This window comes from Alexandromys fortis, unplaced genomic scaffold (assembly GCF_014885135.2).
Source record: "Alexandromys fortis isolate MF-2015 unplaced genomic scaffold, M_Fortis_MF-2015_v1.1 scaffold_22, whole genome shotgun sequence".
NCBI lineage: Eukaryota > Metazoa > Chordata > Mammalia > Rodentia > Cricetidae > Alexandromys > Alexandromys fortis.
Window position 1 is genome coordinate 3,326,767 of NW_026067900.1, and position 25,048 is coordinate 3,351,814.

At 37.4% G+C, this 25,048-nt stretch overlaps 2 protein-coding genes across 8 annotated transcripts in view; both read left to right on the top strand.

The window, feature by feature from the left end:
* The window catches only part of Anxa2 (annexin A2), a 248,184-nt gene that overhangs the window by 146,059 nt on the left and 77,077 nt on the right, over window positions 1-25,048 (top strand). The window lies entirely within an intron of this gene.
* The window catches only part of Ice2 (interactor of little elongation complex ELL subunit 2), a 41,929-nt gene that overhangs the window by 2,042 nt on the left and 14,839 nt on the right, over window positions 1-25,048 (top strand). For 3 of the 5 annotated variants that reach the window (XM_050125208.1, XM_050125194.1, XM_050125201.1), the window contains 9 exons: window positions 420-524; window positions 8,768-9,017; window positions 10,702-10,821; window positions 12,842-12,979; window positions 13,515-13,631; window positions 13,850-14,009; window positions 15,259-15,440; window positions 20,340-21,306; window positions 21,898-22,073. In XM_050125208.1, the coding sequence (XP_049981165.1) occupies window positions 420-524; window positions 8,768-9,017; window positions 10,702-10,821; window positions 12,842-12,979; window positions 13,515-13,631; window positions 13,850-14,009; window positions 15,259-15,440; window positions 20,340-21,306; window positions 21,898-22,073 (2,215 nt within the window). Of the gene's footprint in view, window positions 1-50; window positions 525-8,767; window positions 9,018-10,701; window positions 10,822-12,841; window positions 12,980-13,514; window positions 13,632-13,849; window positions 14,010-15,258; window positions 15,441-20,339; window positions 21,307-21,897; window positions 22,074-25,048 lie in introns of those variants that run through there. The other 2 variants (XM_050125218.1, XM_050125228.1) reach the window with 2 other exon arrangements.

The window sequence follows — 25,048 nt, forward strand, 5'->3', positions numbered from 1 at the left end:
AAAAAAAAAAAAAAAAAAAAAAAAAAAAAAAAAAAAAAAAAAAACAAGTTGAGCCACATTTATTCTGTTCAAATACTTTAACATTACAGTTCATGGCCAGAGATGGGGCTTGTTCTGGACAGAACCTTGATTATACTTCAGTCTGGCCCACCTTTAATGCTCAGGTTTCTGAAGTTTAATAGTTTACTACAGGAAAAAAGATTTTCGGAGCGTGAGAGTTTTATACTGCCCCAAGCTTAAAGCTATCCAAGAAATAAAACATCTAAACATGTAGGATCTCACACATGAAATTAAACTGACTAGGGGTGATTGGGAACAGCTCAGGGGAGAGGTCATGAATCACAGCTGTAGCATTATGCTTCTTTGTCTAATGTGAGATTTTGAATTGTCAAGTGCAAGTAAATTACTTTATTTCACAGGGATGTTACACCCAAAAATGGCCTTAAAGTATTTTTCTCTCCAGAAAATTATAAAGATCATTCCCTGGCTCCAAGTTTAAAAGAACTCTATATTTTGTCTAACAGGTAATGTTCATTTGGTTATTTTCACATTTCATTGCTGTTTTTCTGGGAGATGAAGTTTTATGACTATTTTAGTAAATATTTAAATTATAAAATGTGAAAAATAGAAAGATACTGATAACATTTTGATATTTACCTTTCTCCATTACACACAACATGAGATCATAGCTGTAATTATCTCCGAACACCATAAAACTTTATAATTTAGTTTTATCATTAAAACTCAGTGTTCTGTATTTATTTCCATTCATACATACAGTATTTCTCTTTAATCTTAACTAATAGTTTCATATTCTTTATATGTGTACTTTTAATTCCTATAGCAAGTCCTATGTGGGTTTGTTTTTTTTTTTTTTAATTTTGCAATTATTTCTGTATGGTAAAGTCATACAAATTTAGTCAGACTGTGTGTATATTTTTGATTTTAATAGATGGTACCAAATACCAATTCATCAAAAGAATTTTTGTCTTCTGTGGTATAAAAATGCCTAGTCAGCAATAATGTTCCATTATTCCTGCTTACATGCGTGTAGCAGCTCCTTTTCCTCTTTTAATTGACTGTGTCTGTTGTGTTGTGGGTTACTCTGGAGACCAGAGATGTGGGACTAGGAAGCCCCTCCAAAGGAGTTTTTTTCTGCTGCGGCCCTGTTAGCTTTCACAGGGAAGAACGTTATCCTACTTGCTCTTCCAGCTTCATTTTCTCTTGCTTCCAGTCATTTTGATCAACATTTGAAAATACCACATTTCTTTTTTAAATAATCTTCTCCACGTTCCTTTCTGTCACCTCTGCTTCCATTTGACTTGCACTACTTTAGAGGTGTGTATGTGCTGACATGAAGTGAGGATAAGCAATTTATAAGGCGTATAGAAGGCATTAACACAACAGTGGTGGTCCTTCCACAGCAATAATTAAGTATAGGTAGGTAAGACTTCTCATTGAAAAGGCAAATCAGCGGGTGAATTAAAAAACGGGAAAAAGTTGCTTTCTGAAGCTTTTCCTCTTGCATTATCAGTGAGCTTTTGACTGTGGAGCTCTTCCACTCAGCTTTCTTTCCAGTCTTCTGGTTTTTATAGTGGTTCTCAGATTCTTTCACCATCTTCATCGTCATGTTTTTCACCATGCCTGACCATTAGACATACTTTCAAGCTTTAAGAAGTACTGATTTTGTACTCTCAACCTAATCTGTTGAATCCAGACCACTGAGAATCAAGGATGTTTCTAGGGACTTGACTTAGTTTAATGTCTGTTTGTGTGTCTTGTACTACACACCTCAAAATACTTCCAGATAATAGGAGTTATAGTAGTATGCATTATTGTACTTCTATCTAGATAACAAATTTTTAGTTAAAGCATATTTGTGCTTTTATTTTGGTAGATATTGCCAGATTGCTATGTAAAACATTAAAATAAGTCTTTGTTAATATCTTTGGTAGTGTAAGCTTTAGAAAATTAAAATTCATAGATGTATACATCTATGGATTTTTCTAAAAACTGTTACTGTTATTCATTCCTGGAGATAACTAATTTCATAAAACTTCCCAATCATTTAATACCTTTGATTATTTAAATCAAATAATGTTTATCAACATCCTTTCCCTTTTATCTGAAATGTTCTTAAGGTCAAAGGAGAAATAGTCCAGGGTTGGTCTGGTGATATGTTCAAACTATGGCCCCAGAGAGTTGCCAAGGGCCTGAAGTCACTTGACATCCCAGGTTATTGCCTGCAAAATTTCAAGGGAAGTGGCTAGTGCCAGGAAAGTGCTGAGTCAGCACAGTGTCCAGAAATGCTACACCAGAACATTCGCAAGTGACTCCACAAAAAGTGCCTAAGGAGTCAGCAGAAATGCTTAGTGGTGGCCCAGCAAAAGTCCAAGTAATTCAGTGTACTGGCGAGTTAAATGTCCTTTTGATATAGATTAATTTTGGAAGACGAAACCTCAATTGAGAAAATACCCCCACCAGATTGACCTATGGGCAGCCATAATTTTCTTGATTGATGATTGATGTGGGAGAGCCCAGCTCAACTGTGGGCTGTGTTACCCCTGAGACTGTAATCCTAGGTGCTCTAAGAAGGTAGAATGAACAAGTCATGAGGAGCAAGCCAGTAAGCAGCAGTCCTCCATGGTCTCTGCATCAGCTTCTGCCTCCAGGTTCCTGCCCTTTCTGAGTTCCTGCTTTGAGTGAGTTCCTGCCTCAGTGATGAACTGTGATATGAAACTGTAAGCTTGAAATAAACCCTTTCCTCCTCAAGTTGCCTTTGGTCATGGTGTTTTATCACAGCTATAGAAACCTTACATAAGACAGCTCACTAAAATGCTGAATGGTGGCTCAGTAAAACCCCAAGGGTGATGTGACAAAAGCGTTCTGTGACAACTCAGAAATTCCAGCTGGTGAATCTGGAAAAAATTGCCCAAAGGTAGCTTAACAAAGCTTCCAAAAGATTTCTCAGCAAAATTGTTCAATAATAATTCAGCAAGACTACTAGATGGAGATTCAACAAAAATCTCGAACAATGACTCCACAAAAATACCCAATAATTCAGCAAGCCACCACTTAGTTACTTAAACAGAACACTAAGTCATGAACCAGCAATAATACAAATGATAACTCAGCCTGACATCTAACAATGACTCTGCCACCTGGCACAACCCTGAGATGACTCCACCATACCCAACAATGAGCACAGCACCCTGTCATGACATGTACTGTTAGTAGAGGAAAGCGGGAGCAATTACGTATACAGTCGTTGGCTTTATTTTCCTGAAGAAAAAAAATTCCCACAGCCCAGAATCTGTAACAAAAATTTTGAAAAAGGATTGACACCAGTCTCCTTAATGACAGTTATTTAAACCTGTGAACAACACAAGGATCTCTGACAAACTTGAGATTCAATTAGCTGACTGAGTCTCAGGAAGATCTATCTCTACACACAAGTGCTCAGGTTAGAACAAATGGACGGGGTGATGCCTGAGAACAGCTGAAACAGTGACCCACAATCTGGGCAAATACCCACACAATCACATTAATGGGTGGTTGATTTCAAAACAAATCAGTATCTCACCCATCAGCACCTGCTTTGGGGCCACAGACAGCAGTGTTACTCTGGGTCTGCACTAAGTCACTCCTGTCACACTGTAGGAAAAGTTAACTACTCATTCTAACAGCTAAGTCATGATGATGTAGATGACACCTCAGTGTGGTGGTCATCTTGGGTTCCCAAGTTAGAGGAACAGGAATGAAAGAATGTGAGAACTAGAAGGCACCTTGTTCTAGTCCTCACTCTCTTAGTAGTTGGGCAAGGCTAAGTCTGGACAAGCCTTTGAAAGAGTAGAAACTTATTAAAAAATCACAGCACTTAGGGAAGAACACTGTTGTAGAGAAAAAAATTTCAAACATACAGCAGAATTAGAACTTTGGCAGGGACTACCATTTTACACAATTCTTGGATTCTGTGAATTCACTTATCTGTTTGTCTGTCTTTAACCCTCTTCTGTGTCATTACACCTTGCTTGGATGCCTTTCAAAGAGCTGCTAACATTGTACTCCTTCTATTAAAGTAGCATAGTGTTTTATTTTTTCATTTTTCATCTATTCGTGTAATATCTCAATTTATATACATTATGGTATTAGGAAAAGCTAAACAAAAAAATCTCTGGACCCATACATGTAAATTGACATTTTCTCTCTCCAAGGCTCTTGAGGATTTTTTTTAATGTATGTGGGCATTTTGCCATATCTGTGCACATGTATGTACAATGCCAATAGATGCCAAAAGAAAATATCAAATCCCCTGGAACTGGAGTTAACAGTTGTGAGCTACTATGTGGCGTTTAGAAACGAACCTGGGTCTTTTACAATAGTAGCCAGTGCTCTTAACCAGTGAGCCATCTGTCTGGTCCCTTTTAGGATCCATAAGGGCAGACCGGGCAATGGCATAGCCCCCAGGGAACACAGGCCTCTGTGCTGCACGGGCTCTTTCAGGATCATGCTTTCATTCCAAATGTTGGAAGCTTCTTTCAGGAATGAACTCAAGTAGCTGCAAGGAGTACCTGTTTCTTGTAAGGAGAGAGGTTTTGAAAAACTCTCTGATCTCCCTCTTTCCTAGCACCTTTCCTAAACCCTTTAGTTTTGATTTGGGGGCTACCCCCCCTTTTGTTAATGTTTTAGTTTCACATACAAAAAAAATGGGTTCCATCATTGGCATCTTCATCCATACATTGTATTATACTGTGTTCTCATTTATTCCCTCTTCCATGCTTTCCCTACTCCCTAGGCTGTTTCCCTTTCTCCTCCAAGATAACCCTTTGCTTTCTTACTGCATGTAACCTGTTATTTTCTGGATTCCCACCTACCTTACAAATCTCTTCCTCTCCTTATGATCCACTTCCAAATTAAGTTCAACACAAATATATAAAGTTTTAAATGTAAGGTTATCATTTGTTTTTCTTAGTCTGACTTATTTGACTTAACAGAATAATTTCTAGTTACATTTATGTTCTTATAGATATTCTGGTTTCTTTTTTACAACTATAAAATTCCATTGGAATTTTTGTCTTAGCCTTCATTTCAGATAAAAATTTCTAACTATCTTTTTTTTTTTTCTTTTTGAGACAAGATCTCGTTATGTAGCTCTGGCTAGCCAGAGCTCACTGATCCATCTAACCTCATCTTTCTGCATCCATGAGTTCTAGGACTGCAGGCGTGGCCACCATGCCTGGCTTTAATATTAATCTTCATTCTACCATGCTTCTTACTTTAATGGTTCTTTGTAAGGATAGTTTTGTTAGGCATTTCTTAGGCATGAGTTATATAAAGGAGAGGAATTTTTCTGCCAGTTAGCCTTATTAAAAAAAAACTTCTAAAATATTTTTCTTAGAATATGCTTTCCTGTCTTTAGATTATTTTAATACAGCACAGTTTATTAGTGTAATTTGCATTTTAATGTAAAAGATAAGCACAAAGCATTGATACGTGTTTCTAAACTTTTTGTTATAAGGAACTGGTTTTGCGCTTCAGTTATTTAGAACTTTACTTGTTGGAAAAATAACATTTTTTTATTTATAATATAGTAATTTTTGTGTTCTCTAGCATGTTGGAGAAATACCTTTAATTGGGTTGATTTCAAGACTGTGACATTTTTAATTGCCCCATCGCATCACCAAAAGGCGTTTTACTCTTAATTTCAGCATAAAAAGCATTAACCAAACTCTTGCACTCCATACATGTTTGTAAGATGAAAGGACCACCAGAATAGTGTGACGTTAGAAGTCAGTGTGAATGAAACAGAAAGTCAAAATGGCATGTTTTCTTTCAAGAGATATCCATGTAGAAATAAACACCTGCCTTTATTTAAAATTAAGCATTTAGTTATAGATCTTTATAATTGATTTTTAAGCCAACAAGTTACTGAATAGTTCTGAATAAGATGAGGAGAAATAGTTGCTGTAACCTGATTAATATAAGAGAAAGCTAAACTCTAAGATTCAAGTAGACTTTGAGGTGGAGCCCAGAAATACCATTTCTAAATGTAGTTTTTAAAGAAACTGCCAAACTAGTCGGCTTAGTGTCTAGCAAACTAACAGTTTGGAACATTCCTTTATTTCATAGGAACTTGAAGTAGAAAGGAAAATGGTAGTTGACAAAATGAAGGAGGAAGCTTCAAATTCTCAACTGAAATAAAATGCACTGGTGTAAAGTATGTAGGTAGTGCTGCTGGGTGCTGTGGCTGCACCTGATGAAGATTTGACAGCACTGCACTTGAAAATGATCTTGATGTGCTGCCATTCCATTCTTCGCTGCATGTAGCCAATTTAAACTGCTCGAATGTCTGACATTCCTACTCGGGCATATCTGAGTCAGCATCTTGTTGCTGCAGCAGCTTAATTAAATTTGCCAGTTTGTGCCAGGAGGACAGACATGTTCTCATATTCAGAGAGACAGCTGTGAAGCAGTATTGTTAAGAGTTGCGGACACAATACTGTTAGGTTTGAATAGCTCTCAAGACATATTCTAGTGAGAAATCAATTTGCTGTAATACATTTCTACCAAGATCAGCAGTTAATATTCATTTTGTTAACCTAAAATGAGCTTATTTTTTATACAGCTATCGGAGAAACTTAGAGCTAAGTATTTGTTCTCTTGCCTGTATTTCTGGAGTCAACCTAAGGATTCCAGTTTTAATTTCCAAAATTCTTTCCCATTAACTAATTAGCTATTTGTTGAGTTTTCCATTCATAGTTTATCTCTGAGTGTTTTAAAATGATTTTGCTTTATTTGAAGGAGGAAGGTTCTTACCCTTTTCTAAAATACTATTTTCAGACTTTGGAATTTATACCATATTTATTTTAGTTTTATAAATTAATAGTTCCTAACCGTATCAATAAGACCCAAACCTTTGTACTTTTTTATAGCAACTATTTTGTAAGAACTAATGTACTTCCTTCATTAGCCCAAACTGAGATTGATAGCTAGTAGCTAGTTACCAGAAACATAACTTTTAAAAATAGCTTGTTTTAAATATGTAATGTGAGATAAAAGGAGAGCAATACCTACCCTGCATTGTGTAGTGCATCTGTGCATAGACATTCCTACAACAGAAGATGCGATGTTTGGGAAGATTGTCCATTTATAGTGGGTGTGACATGGATACAGCCTATAAGAAGCCTCTGATTCAGTTCTCAGAACCAAATCCTAAAATGAACAAGACTGTATTTAAGAGAAGCAGAAAAAAAATATACTAAGCCATAATCATAGAAAAAAAAAGTGGTATCAAAGTAATAGCAAGTCAGAATTGTTTTTAATGTTAGAAATAAAAGGACCTTTAGAAGTTGTGTGAAAGTGTCATATATTCTAAGCATCCAGTATTTCTCCAGATTATGACCAACCTTTCACACTGGTGACGAATTAGATGTTCCCACTGACTTAAAGAAATGAATGCCATAAGAAAAGCAACACTGTCATGATTGCAGCCATTGTCCCCTTCCTTCTCCTTCCTTCTTAATCCATGCTCTCCAGATCATTCTTCTCAGCCAGCTATTTGGTAAATTTAGTTTGGAAACCTAATATCATTATGATACTGCATATAAATATACATATGCATATATTACATATATATTTTCTTCTTTCATATGGATGTGGTTTTCTTTCATTCATTTGTCAAGCCACTGGTTTAAGATCCTGACAATCAAAGATTGTACTATAATCTGCTCTTGGACATAGCATGTGCTAGCAAGTATAAATATCAGTGATTATTAGTAAATGGATCGATAGACATCCATCTTTACCATTAGTTTCCTTTCCTTTATGAATTATTGTTTAGTTGGAGCCAAGTTAAAGAAACAATGACTGTGGTAGAAATCAGAGTTCTTAGAGACCAAGGAAGTGGAGTTTTTTTTTTATTCTCTTACTGAAATTGTAGACTAGTCTCTTACTGAATAGCAAAGATAGAAACAATTTATGAACAAGATAATAATTTATGGTTGTATGTTTTACTAGAAATAGTAAAGTGACTCTTAATTGGAGATGTCATTTTATAAACAAGTCTAATATCAGGCTCTCAGGCTGCTACCACTTGTTGCCTTCTCTTTGAGTACGCCTCCTTATAGATACGCTGTGATTTTTCTTTCGCATCCATAAAAAGCATAGAGGCATTTCCATGGAGTTAGCCATATACTTGATAGATAGAGGATTGTCTAGTTTTTCTAAAATCACTACTGCTTCCATAAAATGTAACACAGTTTTTGGAATTTTATTTTTAAGTTCTAAGATAACCAATGGAAACCAGAAAGTTTAGAATCTCAGTGAATTAATTAACCTCAAGTGTGTGACCCCATTTTATTCTGTTCTTAATGCTCTTTGTTCACCATTTTAGCTGATACACCTACTGAAGAACCTAAGCATTAAAAGCCAAATAGCATTGCAATAAGTAAATGTTAGTATAATTCACAAGAATGATTTTCCCTTTTAATAAAAGGGGAAAGTTCCAAGTAGAATAGCTGGTTGAAGTGTGCCTCTCCCTCTCTGTCAGGTGGCTGAAGGTAAGCCTGCAATGAGGTCTTTTCATGCAGAATACTTAATTTACACTAAATGACTGAACATCAAAATGCAGGTGGCAGAGTTAGATAATAATCCAGAAGTTACTGTTAATCATGCCATATTATTCTCCCTTTTGATTGAGAATCATAAGTTCCATGATAGTAATCTTCATGTGAAAAGCACATATTTGTAAATTGTATTTTTTTTCCAGACGTATAGGAGAAAATTTGAATGTCTCAGCAAGTTCTGTAGAAAATGAGCCTGCAGTTAGTTCAGCAACTCAAGCAAAGGAAAAAGTTGGGATGATTCTCCTTCCGAAACCAAGAGTTCCTTATCCTCGTTTCTCTCGGTTCTCACAGAGAGAGCAGAGGGCTTATGTGGATTTGTTGGCTAAATATGCAAAGATCCCCTCAAGTTCCAAAGCTGTTGGGACAAATACAAATGAATTCCTACAGTATTTGGTATGTATTCTATTCATCAGTTACAGAAAAGAATCAGAAAATAATTCCACTTTCTATTTCCTTTCATTTTTCTTTGCCATTGTTAATTTGTTAGTCATCTCTCTTATTATTAGGTATACTCATATTTATAGAAATGGGAAAGTAAGGACTTTGAAGTGTAGGCACTTTAAGCCTTCTGTTGATTTTATTGTGTGTAGTTCTGGCACCTGCTCTGCTGTGTATCGGCCTTACTCCAGTTCATCTTATATCCCAGCAAGAGCACCTTCACAAGCTTACTGTGGTCAATTTGAGTACATTTCGTTCATTTATCTTTTTACAGAAATGATAGTTTGCTGAATATCTTTCTAACAAAATCTTTGTCCCTGTGATTATTTCTTTAAAATAGATTCTTTAAATAAATCTTTTTTAAAATAAAATTTTAAGATCAAATGCTACGTGTTTTTAAAGCTTTGGTCTGTAGTTACAGATGGATAAATTATTTTTTGAAAGGTTTGAATTATTTGTTTATACTACTATAAGAGGTTTGAATGCACCTTCACCAACACTAGACATTGTTCTCTCATTTTTGGTCCTTCTTGCATATGAGAAAATGGCTGATTTCTTGTTTTATCTGAATAAATATATTGAATACCAGTGAAAACAAACATTTTCCATGTATCTATAAATCATTGTTTTTTTTTTCTTATTGTTTTGTTTCAAAACAGTGATGTACATATCCCAGGTTGTCTGCAATCATCGGTAGCCAGGGGCGACAGAACAACTAGTCCTGTACCACCTCCAAAGCAACAAGTTGTGGGAGTGTACCACCACACCCAGCAACAAGCACTTATAGCTCTATGACTCTCCTAGCCATACACTTTGCTCATTTCTCCCTTAAGAGGCTTATCTTTTCAGAAAATAGAAAGCAGAATTTCCTATATGTATATTGTAATTTTGCACCAGTTCCCATGGTGTAATGGTTAATGTTCTGGAATCTGAATCCAGCGATCCACATTTGTATCTCGGTGGAACCTGTTCCTTGAGGAAGCAACCTGGTCAGTCATTTTATCAACTACGACCATGAAACCCTATACAAACAGGCTGCCCAGATATGCTCCAGCATCGCTGGGGACACGCTTCACTTTCTCCTCATGTTGTAATTTTGTTCATTTGTTTTTCTATTTCTGTGGAGTTTCTGTGTTGTTGTTGTTGTTGTTTTTTCTTTTCAAGACAAGATTTCCTGGTCTCTAACTCACAGAGTTCCGCCTGCTTCTGCTTCCCAAGTGCCTCTGTGGAATTTTTAATGGGTTTGGTGTGTATGTGTGTGTGCATGTGATGCTTGGGGTTGAACCTATATATTTACTCAAGTATATTAGTGAACTGTCTTCACACACACCACAGAGGGAATCAGATCCCATTACAGATAGTTGTGAACCTCCATGTGGTTGCTCAGAATTGAGCTCAGGACCTATGGAAGAATAGCAGTGCCCTTAACCACTGAGCCATTTCTTTAGCCCCCTTCCTTAGAGTTTTTAATAACAAGTTTATCATTATTATTTGGTGATTTGAAAATAATTTTCTTTGTGGTTTCCACTCTGGATTTGATGTTCTATTCTTTGAAGTTCAAATTATTAGGGCAACTATTGAGGAGTAAATACTTTTAGTGAAACTTTTTTTTAAAGATGTGTACTTTTTTTTCTTTAAGGATATGAAAAAACATGTGAATGAAGAAGTTAATGAGTTCCTAAAGTTTCTGCAGAATTCTGCAAAGAAATGTGCACAGGATTATAATATGCTGTCTGAGGAGGCCCGTCTCTTCACAGAGGTAAAGATCACATTTACATAAACCGCTGAGCAGTAAATAAGTGTGGCCTCTCTAAAGTGTGTGAAGAAGACCCCGCAGCTTAGGGAACCATCAGCTTTAGCAGTTTAGTCACACGGAGGCCAGTGCACTACTTAGTGTGTGAAATAGTAGAACTCATGACAGCTCGGAATATTGAGGTGGGCACTGCAGTCCATATTGGAGGTAGCTTCTGAGGAAACCATTTGTTTGGACAGAGCTAGGTGACGCAGGGCTACAGAGCTTTAATGTGTTACTCAAAACTGTTCACTGTTTAGAATTTAGGAATTTCTTGTTTCTGGAATTTTCTCAGCGGTCTTTTCATTGTTTGGTAGCAGGGAACAGAAACTGAAAGTTGCGCTGCGGGTGAAGGCGCACTGTCATACTTCAGATTACAGTATGCACTGCGGCCCTGTAAACACTTCAGGGGTTCCTTTCTTTTCTTGAGCAAGTGCTGAGTTAAATGAATGCAGTTGCGAGCACTGTAACGTCCGGCACAGTTTCACTAAGATTTGCTGATAGGTAACCACAGTGTACCTTACCACTTGGTGCTTGCTTATTAGTTCCCTTTGTCTGTTGAATTCTTACAGTGCCCACGACAGGACGGGGACATCATAAGTGTGTGCTCACTGGAACTACTGACAGGGAGGAAAGAGACTGCACCAATAAGTATAGTTCACTGAGAATTTTAAAGCAACTTTTCTGTTCCAGCCCACACCTGCAGTAGTTAAGAGTGACATCCTGAATAGCAGTAAGATGCATAGGTGGAAGAAAAACATGTTAAACACAGCAGGGTGTATATACTAGGAAAAGAGGAACAGGGGATATGGAATTATAAGCTGTGGCTCTGCCACTAAAGGCACTAGCACCGAGCCTGACTATCTGATTTCCATCCTAAGGATCCCATCACGTCGTAGAAGGAGAGAGCTTACTCCTCCAAGTTCTCTCTCCTATCACCTGCCTCTCTTTCCCCTCCTTCACACACATAAATAAATTAATACATAAATAAATAATAAAGGTGTACTGAGCTACCTATTGATTTGTAACTTGAAGCATTTTATAACTATTTGGAAGGAGGGGTTATAGATAGAAAGTTGGAGCTTCTGTGATCTAAAATACATATTAGCTGGTAGTGATGGTACATGCCTTTAATCCCAGCACTTGGGAGGCAGAAACAGGCAGCTCTCTGATCTCTGAGTTCCAGGCCAACCTGATGTACATAGTGACTTCCAGTCCAGCCTGAACTACACAATGAGAGCCTGCCTGAAAAAGAAAATATTTCCTACAGGGTTTAGGCACCATGCACTAACAAAAGATGATAGATAGCCTTAGACGACAGCACATGTGTGTACTTTTAAAATTATCAAAACTTCCCCCAGTGATGGCTCTGTTCCTTTGAGATACGTGTTATCACAAATGTATGATTTTTCTTGGGTAAAGCTGTGAAGATATCCTTCCCAGCTATATTTCCTGGTAAGTCAATATTTTGGAAACTGGAGAAGACATTTAAGAACTTAAGTCTTTTTTTTTTTTTCTTCAGAGCAGGTTGTCATGTAGCCCAGGCTGATCTTGAATCATTGGCCCTCCTGCCTCTACCTCTCAAATGGAACTATAGACATGTTCATATGCACCCAGCCCCAGCTTCATGTGTTTCTTTTTTTGTAATAGATTTTGTGCAAAAATTTTCATGTGGCTTCATTTCTTTTGTCAGTTTCCTAAGAAGCATAGAAAATACCTTGTCTCCTCTATTTAATTTTAAATTTTAATAAGATCACTAATTTTAGTATTATTAAATACCACTATTTTAGGAAATTAGGTTAAAATTTGTTATGAAAACTAAGAGATTAAATCAAGTAGGAAATGCACAGAATTGTGGATTATTAGAAGAAATAATGAGTGAAATGGATTCCACTTTGCAACTAATAAGTTTATAGTTACATAAACCAAAGCATATTTGTTAGCGAAGTATAACACAAATGAGTAATTCTTATTTTCTATTTAACAGCAACTTCTAAGAGCTTGCATTGAACAAGTGAAAAAGTACCCAGAATTTTATACTCTCCATGAAGTCACCAGCCTAATGGGATTCTTTCCTTTCAAAACAGAGATGGGGCTGAAGTTAGAAAAGACTCTTCTTGTTTTGGTAAGGTTTATTCTGTGGATGTGAAGTGGGTCCTGGGGGACTTTGACTAGAAACATCATTTATGTCTTTTATTAGACACTGTGTTTAAACTTTTGAGATACATGATGCATGTGTAATACCTCATGTTTTTAAAATACTGCTACTAATTTTGTTTCTTGACTTTTTTTCTTCCCACTTTTCTTAATACTTCTCAAATAAAACAGGGAATTCCATTTAAAGAAAATTTATTAACATATTTAAGAAATAAGTATATAGAAAGTATATTTTAGCACTTCCCTTCTTCTGTGTTGTGATTTATGCTTCATTAAAAAACAAAAGGTGAAACTACAAAAGTAGCAGGAAGATTCCAGAAGACTCTGAACCTTTTTAGAAACAATAGCAGTAACAAAATCATTGTTCTTGGTTGTCAAGAAATACCACGAAAGAATGTCTTAGGAGGTTCTAAGACTGACATTTGAAATTTCAGTTACGTTTCCAATGTTACAATAAAAATACATTAAGACTTTTACAATAACTTTATTTTCCACTTATTTAGGGCAGTGCAAAGTTTGTAAAAACATCATTTCCCTCGATGCCTGTGAAGTTACAGCTTTCAAAAGATGGCATATCTTCCATTGAGACCCCACAGCAGCAAGCTGAAGCTATGCACTACGTAAGTCACAAGTGACTTTCCTAAAAAGTTAAAATAATCCTAATAATTGTACTGCATAAAAGATGTGTGGCCTGGTTGTTCTAACATCGTTTCTGTGATGTTCCCATCTCCTCATCACTTTGTGGTGGGAATGTTGTGAGTGACCTAGATAATAAGATGTGCATTGTTTTGTTTATTATGAGCCATAAATCACAATACAGAACACAATTGTTTTTCAGGATATTAGTAAAGACCCGAATGCAGAGAAGCTTGTTTCAAGATACCATCCGCAGATAGCTCTGACTAGCCAGGCATTATTCACCTTGCTCAATAACCATGGACCGAGCTACAAGGAACAGTGGGAAATCCCAGTGTGTGTTCAGATGATAACTGTGGAAGGTTTGTGATTTGGTGTGCCAAGTAATGTCCTCAGAAGGGTTGGAATTACCTCATTTCAGCTGTGCAGACGTAGATGGCTGTGTGCCGCACACAGATCTCCATCTTTGTTTAAGGAGAATAAGAATCTGACATTAAATCAGTAGAGCTTTCCCTGCTCTAAAGTTGTGATAGAACTGACTGCCCAGACCTATGGTACCTGCAGTTATGTTAAGAAATAAGACAGAGGAGAAATTTTTACTCGGGTGGCCAGAAATCTATGGAAGCTGTGCAGCTTCTGTTTGTCAGTGATATGAAGGAATGCCTCACTCTCTTAGACAGTTTGCAGGGAGCAGATTTCCAGGAATTCGTTGTTTATTGTTGGGGACCAGATTTAAAGTATGTTGACAGAGGATAGCTTTTGTCACCAGTAAATTAATGTTTGCACATTAATTCTTCTACTAGTCTGGTTCATATTTGACCATTTTTATCCTCCAGAATAATATTAAACATAAGGATATAAATGAAAGATTGAATCTTCATTTATAAAGATAAAACAGTACCATAGTGGCATTTCATTTCTATTTTAATAAATAAAGCTTACCTGAGGATCAGGGAGTAAAACAGCCCTTACAGACAGACAGTGATAACACACACCTTTAATCCCAGTAGCCACACTAGTTGCCATAGAAACTGGCCCAGTGCGTGCTTTTAATCCCAGCTTTAGAGAGGAATATAAAATGGGAGGAGACAGCTCTCAAACTTAGTCTCATTTTGAAGTTCCTGGAGGCAGAATTGCCATTTTCAGACTGAGGTCCGAGAGCCAGTGGCTGGCCGCTTTGCTTTTCAAATCTTCAGGTTGAACCCCAATTTCCCTCTCTGAGGTTTTATTAATCATGCTTCACAGTACTACAAGTTAAGGGTTAAGTGTGATCTCTTGTAAAAGTATAAATGCGCTTTGCAAATTTCTAAAGGAACAAAGAAATTAAATTAAGATACTAACGATACAGCTCTAAAGCCCAGAAGCCTTTAAACATTGTTAGAGCACATTTCTCCTGCTGGCCGGGTTCTCTTGTCCTTTAGTACTAAGGGGCTTTTATTTTTTATTTTTAAAAGAGATATGTATTACAAGAAAGGCAGATGCAGGGGGCATGGCCCCACTGCCCTATCTTGTCTCTGTTTTGTGATCTTTCTGCCACATATCCTTTTTCCTTTTTTTTTTAATAAAACTACCAGATACTAATCACCACTTGCTTTCTCTTTCTGTTTTAAGGTTCCAAACCAGTTAAAGTAATTTATATTAATTCACCACTTCCCCGAAAGCAAATGACAATGAGAGAAAGAAATCAACTCTTCCATGAAGTTCCATTAAAACATGTACTATCAAAAAACACATCTGTCCCAGTCTCTGCAGTCTTTATGGACAAACCAGAAGAGTGCACCTCTGAGATGGATGTATGTAATACTTTTTCTCCTTTGCTTATGATATACTTGTTTACCCTTTGGAGCATAAACTTATATTGCAAATCTCTAAACTTCATAGTTAAAACAGTCCTTAATATACATGTATTGAAACAGTATATGATAAATGCTTAACTCCCCAGTTTTTATGTCTCACTTAACAATTTTTAAAGATTTATATTTAGTCATATATAGGTTTTGTGCCTGCATGTGTGAGTACGGGTGTGCTTAGAGGCCAGAGACGTCAAATCTGGAGCTTTCATGAGCCACCTGATATGAGTGCTAAGAACTGAACCTGGGCCCTCCTGAAGAGAGCAGCAAGGGCTCTTAGCTATTGAACCATCTCTAGCCCCCTTACCAAAAATAAAATTTAAAAATCAGGACAGTGATCTGAGTATACACTTTCTGAAACAAACATAAACAGCTGACATATATATATGAAAAAATGTTCACAATCACTAATTGTCATGGAAATGCAAATTAAAACCGTAAGGAACCAAGGAGATGGCTCAGTCTGTAAAGGGCTTTCTGTAGAAGCATGAGGATCTAGGTTCAGGTCCCTAGCACTTACATAAAAAGCAGGTACAACTGGGCATGCCTGTAGACCCATGGAAAGAACATGTAGATCTTTGGAGGCCATCAGCCAACCAGCCTAGCTGAACAATGAGTTTTAGGTTCAGAGTGAGTCTTTGTCTCACAAAAAACAAGATAGAGAATGACTGAGGAAGAAGTGACCTCAACTTTTGACTGCCACACACCCACACATATACACACAAACACCACATTGAGGTATCATCTCTTAGTAAGAATGGAAATAACACAAAGGATAAATGACAAGTGCTAGCCAAGCATGTGACTCATATTGTGAACCCTAATACTTGGAAAGCTAAGGCAGACTTGTGAGACCAATTTCAGATTTTACAAGTAACAGATTAAAAAGGCAAATACTGAGGAGGGTGTGGAACACTTGTTAAGAATGCAGATTAGCTCAGCCACTACAGAAAGCAGTGGGGAAGTTCCTTAAAAATAAGACTGCCATGTGTTCCAGCAACTGCCCAGTAAAGCATGTACTTCAAAGAAAATAACAAACCAGAGCACTTAGACCCTTGTGTTTCTATATTGATTGCAACAGTGTGCACAGTATCCCAGCTATGGAATCAGCTTCAGTGCCCGTTAATGGGCAACTGGATCATGGAAATGAGGTATATAAATACTAGTATACCTTTTTAAAGAGCGGTTATTGTACTGTCATTAGCAACAGTATGGATCTACCTGAAGACCAGAATGTTAAATGAAATAAGCCAGGCACAGAACATGTGATTTTTTTACCTTATAATATAACATCTGAAAGGTATACTAATAGAAGTGGACAGCAGAGCAGTGGTCCCAGAAGCCAAAGAGGGCAGTGGGAAAGGCTGAAAAGAGATGAATTAACAGGTAGAGTCACAGTGAGACAAGTGAGGATTGGTGTGGTTCTGTAACACAAGGAAACAATGGTAGTTAACAGTACTATGTAATTCAAAACATACAGGACATTAGAGTGACAGGCATGACTTAAATATCAGTTTTAATGATGTGTACTTAAAGATAATTTTTCTATAATTATTAAAGTTAAACATTTTGTTTGTGGAAAATAATTTATTCAACAAATATTGACTGTAGATTCTGTTCTGTGTGCTGAGGATGGATAAGTAAGAATGCAGTTTGGGTTCTTTCAGCATTTACAGTGTAGTAGATAACTCAAACTGAATGTCTAGTAGCAGAAGCAGCAGGTACTGATAAATGTGGAGAAAACCAGGATATGTTAAGAAATAGAGAAATGGACAGAAATGGGGCCATTTTATATTCAGGACCAAAAAAAACCTGAGGATAGTAAATATGATCAGAGATTTTTAGTTAAGTAAGAAATCAAACTGTTTTAAATAACATAAAAATATTCTCCCACCCTTAAGAACTTATGCCATTTTAAGGCTGTTGGTGTTTTTATTTTTATTTATTTTTTATTTTTTTGTTTTTTTTCAAGACATGGTTTCTCTGTAGCTTTGGAGCCTGTCTTGGAGCTAAGCTAGCTCTTGTAGACCAGGCTGGTCTCGAACTCACAGAGATCCGCCTGTCTCTGCCTCCCGAGTGCTGGGATTAAAGGCGTGTGCCACCACCGCCCGGCTGTTTTTATTTTTATATGTTCTTTTTTCTGTTTGCCATTTGAGCTTTGATATTTTTATGTTGTATCACAAAGCACTTCCAGCTTGTCTTATGTTTTATTCTTTTACATTTTTATTTTGGATTGTGTACTGGGGACAGGTGCATATCAGGAGATGAGAAGTGCCACAAAGAAACAAAGTAGGTTAAGAAGAATAAAAAGTCACAGAATGGCTTTGGTAATGATGAACCTTTTCATTACTGATGACACCTAAAAATTATTGCTGGATAAAATATAAAAACTTATTTCTTACTGTCATGGGGGGCTTATAAGATAATAAAGATTTTCAAAGCTGAGATATAGAGGAATGCAGAAGTCTAGGAGGCAGGTCACCATTTAGGTTCATTTGTGCTTTTTGTGCTATTTACCAGTTCTGAAGAGAACCAAAAAAGCCTGTATTTTGACAGTATCACAGGATGAGGGAAGCAAGGCAGAGTTCAGTTTCCCAGCAAGGCCTTTTACCCATAGAGTTGTGAGTAAGGGTTATATAGAAGGAACCCATTTCCTCAGAGGTTTTCAGCCTAACTTCCTCAGCCCTTGTTTGGAGTTGTGAGATAATTGGTGTCTCCTAAGACAGGAATGATCCTGAGGGGAAAGTGGTGTCTGTTGAGCCCCAGATTGTGATACTAATTATCATTAATGTTTATTCTAGTTTTTGTTGCTTAATTATTCTGAAATTCTCAGCTCCTTCTTTTAACCCAATAGGTTTGGATGTGTTTTTATTTTCTGAGTGCTTGAATTTGTTGTTTAAAGCTTCCTTAATAATTTCTAATTTTATTTACCTTTTAACTAGAGTAGGACCTTAGCAAATTTTGCTTTGCACAATGTTGAAATTTTACTAACTTATAATCCATTTTAGAATGGCCTCTTGGGTTCTCTGAGGAAGATAGTATACATAGAATTTATAGGTTATATATTTCAGTCCTTCTGTCTGTTTCTATCAATATTATTCATCCTTCCTGTATATGTATCTATTTAGAGATAGTACCATTGAGGAGGCATGGCGATGTTTTTGTCACATATGTGTATTTTCCTCCTTTTTCTCTTACCCTGAACTCTGCTAACATTGCCTCTGTTACTCTTTATTTCTCGGTACTATGTCCAGTCCTGTTTTAACCTTGCTGTGTAGGATTGCCCTCCTGTTGGTGCCATATAGTCTCCCTTTGTTCTGGATTTGTTCATTTAATTAGAGCTGCCATGTGTTGAGGAGGCTGCGTACTGTGTGCCAGGCACCATGTCAAGAAAATCCTTGTATATATTTCACATTTGATCTTTAGAACAAATCCAGAAAGTAACCTTATTATTCTTGTTTTAGAAATACGGGATGTGAGGTTCAGAGAAATCAGGTAATTTCTGTAAACCAATCTTATTGTTTATTGCTGCCAGACATACTGTCACAAATCCTACCCCAAAGTCTTAGCTCATAGTCAAGTTTTCATGGCATTTATGAAGGTAAAAAGTGTTCACTCTGCTAGGGCTGGAAGTACAGCTTAGTGGTAGAGTACTTGCCTACCATGCAAATAGTTCCAGGTTCAGTCTTAAGTACCACAAACAGTAAAAGGAAGAGCTGTATAGGGTATGGCATACCTGTAATCCCAGCATATATGGAGGCAGGAAGTTTAGGACTTCAGGGCCAGCCTCTGATCTATAAGAAATACAAGGCTTGGACAATGTGTGGACCTGCTTGGGGGGAAAAAACTAAAATTAATTAATTTTAAAAATGAGGGCTCTTTCATATTGAGGAGAGATCTTTGGTTCTTGACGCGAGGGTAGACTATTCTTGAATAGTTGAAAGCTATTTGTAGTTCTTCTGTTGCCAGAATAGTACATAAAGACTACAACTTCAGTGACTTCATGTCCCAGAATACTAAGAGCTACTTCTTGTCCATTATAGTATGTTACTCGGTGTTTACCTTGAGTGGATTTTAAGAGAGTCGCTGATTGATATTAGGAGACTCTTGCTTAACACCAGTGAAGAAACTGTCCTCCTGGTCAGCTAAGATCAAGGCTTTCCCATAATTTATGAATTGGGCATGCTTGAACCTCTCTTGCTGTTGGACTCTCCATCTCTTCTTGAGGGTCTTGTCTGTTTTCTTGTTTGTTAATATTCCTCTTTGGGTCTGGCATTTCGGAATTCAGTTTCCTGTGCTATTCTACCTTGACAGATGTGTCTATATGAATATTTTCAAGGGGTAACAGAATTAAATACTTAAATGTAAGTTGTATACATTTTAAAGACTTTTCTGTTTGTGTGAACGTTTATATGGAGGGGGGCGGGACATATAAGTGTGTGTGCACGCATGTAGAGGCCAGAGGTTAACACAGATTATCTTTATCACTCTCTACCATTGTTTTTGAGATTCAGTCTCTCACTGACCCTGAGACTTAACTTTTTCAGTTAGACTGACTGCTAGAAAGTCCCTGGGATCTTCCTCTGCTGTTGTCCCGTCCCCTCCCATAACACTAGAATTGCTAGCACACATCACCATGTCTGGCTTTTACTTGTATACTGGAGATCCAGACTCGGGTCATGTGCTTCCATACAAATCCTTTTACTCATTGAGCCATCTTCCTAGTTCCATCTTTCTGCTTCTGAAAACATGAACTGCAATGTTAGGGATAAGGGCACTAAGAGTTAGGTAACTGTGGCCTGAACTTTTCCCTAATAATTTGCTAATATATTTTCTTCCAAGATACCCACTGAAGCTAATGAGTGCCGAAAAATTGAGACACTGGAAAATATGGATCTAGATTTTGATGATGATGTCACAGAACTTGAAACCTTTGGAGTAACTACCACTAATTCATCCAGGTCACCAAGTTCAGAAAGTGACTCCTCTGTACCCATCTTGACAGATGTCTACACAGCCCCCAAAGTAGCAGCTGCTCCTGTGGTACCAGCTACACCTGAGGTACCAGCTTCACCAAACATTACTGAGGATTCTAGAAGTTTATGTCAGATGCTGATGAAACAATTACAGAAGGAGAAACAGCTGTTCTCTGGTGTGGAAAGTGGTCCTGAAGGGTGCAAAAATAAAGATGATCAGGGACTGGAATCATGTCCTGAAGAGGTTCCCAGTGCCAGTGCGAAATCTTTAGTACAAGACAATGAATTTCACAAAACATCTGATGGAATCTCTAAGGAAAGTGATGTAGGTATGCTTTATACCAATGATAAAAGACCGAGTGTTCAGGGGAACCCTGACAATGCCAACAGAACAGCTACTGCATCAGAAACAGCTGAAACTGAGACAGGGATTTCTTGTGGTAGTGATACAGATGAAGACTGTTTAATCATTGATACAGAGAGTAAAAGTAATAGTGACGGAAAGACAGCTGATGTGGGTTCTAGACCAGCAAGTCCAAATTCTTCAGCACAGGCTTCTGTGGGAAAACAGACTACTACTGTGGTTTCTGAAGAGTCTTGTGTTTTAAAGAAACCTATCAAAAGAGTGTATAAAAAATTTGATCCAGTTGGAGAAATTCTAAAAATGCAGGATGAGCTTTTAAAGCCAGTTTCTAAGAAAATGCCTGAGTTGCCCTTGATTAATTCAGAAGAATCTAAACAACCATCTGCTTCTGAGCAACCCTCTGCTACTTCAGATGCCTCCAGCTGGCCAAAATCCAGTTGGCCTTCTGCGTTTCAGAAGCCTAAAGGACGTAAGTGAATATCAAGAACTTACCAGTTTCTCTATTCCTTTTCCTTAGCTTTTTCTCTTCATTCATGCAATTATAACACATTTTGTAATTTTTACCTAGTCACTGACATTTCATTTCCGTCTGTTGATCAGAGTTTCTGCTTCCACTGTGTCCTCTTTGTATATCTACCCAATTTGTATGTGTGTTATAACCTGTTTACCCAGTATGTACATGGAATGGCTACTGCTCTGATGGAGGGAGTCATAAACGTTGGCCTGTCCAGACTTCTGTGCCCTGTGTAGTAGACTGCAGAATGCGTGTGACAGTGCCCCTCAGTCTGCCTGGCTTAAGAATATCAGGACCTTTTAAGTTCTTTCTTCTCACTGCTTATCACTCTGATGCATGCTTTGCCCAGTGCTCATGGAAGTATTTGTGAAAAGTAAGAGAACTTTAAAATTCTGGTTGCAGCTCTCTGCTGCAATGTCAGTAAGTAAATATGGCCTGAGGTGGAGAATTGACAGTCACATAGAGTTATTGAGTTTTTGTATCCCAGATTACAATGCATAAAAAAGTAGCATATTTTTAAATGGTAATGAGGAATGTTTTTAAAAGGATTGCCATATGAACTTCAAGACTATGTTGAAGATACATCAGAATATATAGCTCCTCAAGAAGGAAATTTTGTGTATAAGTTGTTCAGCATGCAAGACCTGTTGTTACTTGTGCGGTGCAGTGTCCAGAGGATAGAGACAAGACCACGTTCCAAAAAACGGAAGAAGATCAGAAGAGTAAGTTATCTGAGAAGTTGTGATGTGTGAGTGATAATCCCAAATACTGAACATGGCATTCTGACAAAATTTGACTTTAACTTTTTGATCACGCATATAGTTTTTCCAAGTAAACTTCTTTTAGTAAGATATTGAAATCAATTTTAATAAGAATCACACACCATTGTCATAAATGTTGGTAACCACCATGACTAATCCATATGAACTCTCGGAAAAATACCATGTAGATTGACTTGACTAAACTAACCTTTATAGCCTGTGTATATGTGACTTTGCATTTCCTTGTTACCTGTGAGCCCTTTCTTTACTCTGAGGTCTTTCTCAACGTCGTTAGAAACAACCCTTAAAAGAGTCCCAGAGTTTCAGGGTGCTAGGGTGCCAGCCTCTGCTATCTTTCTCCTGTGGCTTCTCTTGAGGAACGATTCTCTTCAGTGAAAGAAGCAAATGATTGTTAGTTTTCCCAGTGCCCCTTCTGTGACCGAGCTTCTCTTTTAGAACACTTGGCACTCTTTCATGTGATTCTAGATACTGGTAGATAAAGGGAAGCTTTTGATTTAGTTGATTGCTAAGAAGTGCTGACTTTTGTCTTTTATTGTATTTTTAAAATAATTCTTTTTTTTTTAAAACGTCTATTTAGAGAGAGAGAGAGAGAGAGAGAGAGAGTGTGTGTGTGTGTTGTGGTTGTGTGTGTGTGTATGTGTGGTGTGCAGTCAATCTTGCATGTACATGTGCATGAACATACTTGTATGCATGGAGTTATGGAAGTCAGAGGACAACTTTTGGAAACTGAATCTCTCCTTCTACCATGTGGGTTCCTAGGATGGAGCTCGGGTCATAGGGCTTGGTGGGAAGCACCTGGCCTGTGGAACCATTTTACCAGGCCAACAGAACTTCTTTTTTTTTTTTTTTTAATATTTATTTATTTAATATACAATATTCTGTCTGTGTGTATGTCTGCAGGCCAGACGAGAGTACCAGACCTCATTCCAGATGGTTGTGAGCCACCATGTGGTTGCCGGGAATTGAACTCAGGACCTTTGGAAGAGCAGGCAATGCTCTTAACCACTGAGCCATCTCTCCAGCCCCCCAACAGAACTTATTAAATTGTGTTCTTTTCTTTTTTTATTATTTTATGTGCCTGCGTGGTTTCACTGCATGCATGTCTGGGCACCACTTTTGTATCTACATATGCCAGAAGAGTGAGTTGGGTACCTTGGAACTGGAGTTAGACATTTGTGAGGCATCATGTGTGTGCTGGGAATCAAACCAGACCTTCTGAAAGAGCAGCCAGAGTGCTCTTAACTACTGAACCATCCATCTCTCCAGCCCCATTTTGTTGTTGTTTTGCTTTATTTTTAAGTTTTATTTTTGTACTTATTTCTGCTCTCATTTTTTGTAGTCAGCTTCATTTCTTTCATATGCCACCCTGTGAATCCATACCACTTTTTCTTTTCATTTATATACTCAAAAATAATTGATGTTAGTAGCCCAGGGAAGTTTTGGGCACCAGTGTAATTCTTGACCAAGACAACTTGGTAAGGATCATTATCATTTACTCAAAAAGGGAAATTTATAGAGGCCAAGCTATAACCATCTAGAAGAAAATTATTCATCAAGATGTCAAAACAGTTGAGCCCCAAAGAATATCTAAATAGAAGTCTTATATTTCTGACTGTCAAGATTTAAACTTGAAAATTTTTCAAGGAGTGCTTGTCCCTTCCATCTGCTGTTCATTATGTGTGGTGGTTTAGTGCACATGGTATAATTCATATACTATAACGTATGCCCCTTGGAATTAAGCCCAGTGTTTCTCTTTTTCTTAAATGTTGGTACCCCAGAAACTCAGTACATAAGTGAGAAGATGTGAGAGGTTGGGAGACTAAGGCGTCTTTGTAAGGAACTTTAGAGGGAAGTTAGTATCCACACTAGTTTAAAAAACAACAACAAACACTGTCTTTTCAGATGTGTCCTTGGAGTTTTTCCTCCAGCTAATTCAAAGTTTTCAGGTTTGCAACTTTAGCTCCCGGTGTTTAAGAATATTGTCTTTGATTTTTCCTTAACTCTTCAGTTTTGTGTTGTTGTTGAAAATCTTACTTCTTCAAGCAGAATTCTGCTTAATAATAATTATAGCACTTTGGAGACTGAGGCAGGAGTATTATCAGAAGTTGAGGCCAGCTGCTCTACATAGTAAGTTCCAGGCCAGCCTGGGCTTCAGAGTAAGCCCCTGTCTCCCCAGAAAAAACACACCAAAGCTGCTTATTAGAAGAGAAAATAGCAGCCAGTTTGAGAGAGCAGAAGGGAAGAGTTGATGTGGACCAAGACAGAACTGGAGCGTACCAGTTCATCCACGCCAGCTAACCACTGGATGGCTATTTGCTCTTGACTGTCCCAGCTAACCACATATCCCAAGTAGTGCATTTTAAAGTGGTTAACAGTTTTACATCCAGTTACCCAAATCTTACATTGGCATTGAAGGTAGATTTGTGTGTGTGTGTGTGTGTGTGTGTTTAAGCTGCTTAAAGGTGCACTGTGTCAGGTAGACTAGAAGTTGCTCAGTGGTACTGAGAAGACTCTAGCCAGGAACTGTTTGTTTAGGAAAGTGTTTTAGGGTTTAAGAGGTGAGTGCACACAGAAATAAGAGCACCTTTCATTTGAGCAGCACAGACTAGAGCACCCTTTGGGGGCTGAGACACTTATATCACAAATCTTGATTGTGATTTACACTTCTGTTGTTGAAACTGAGGAGTGAGAAAACATTGAGGCCCTTCCCATGGCTTCCTGGAGATGGCAGTAGAATACATACAGAAATAAGGTCAGATTTAATACTTAGTTTTATATGGATGAAAAGCACATTCCCCTCAAAAAAAAAAAAGAAAAGAAATAAAACCTCAAACTATCTGTATCTTGAAGTATATTTTCCATACATAGATAACACTGTAATCCATTTAAGATCCCGAAAGATGTTCATCTTCCCA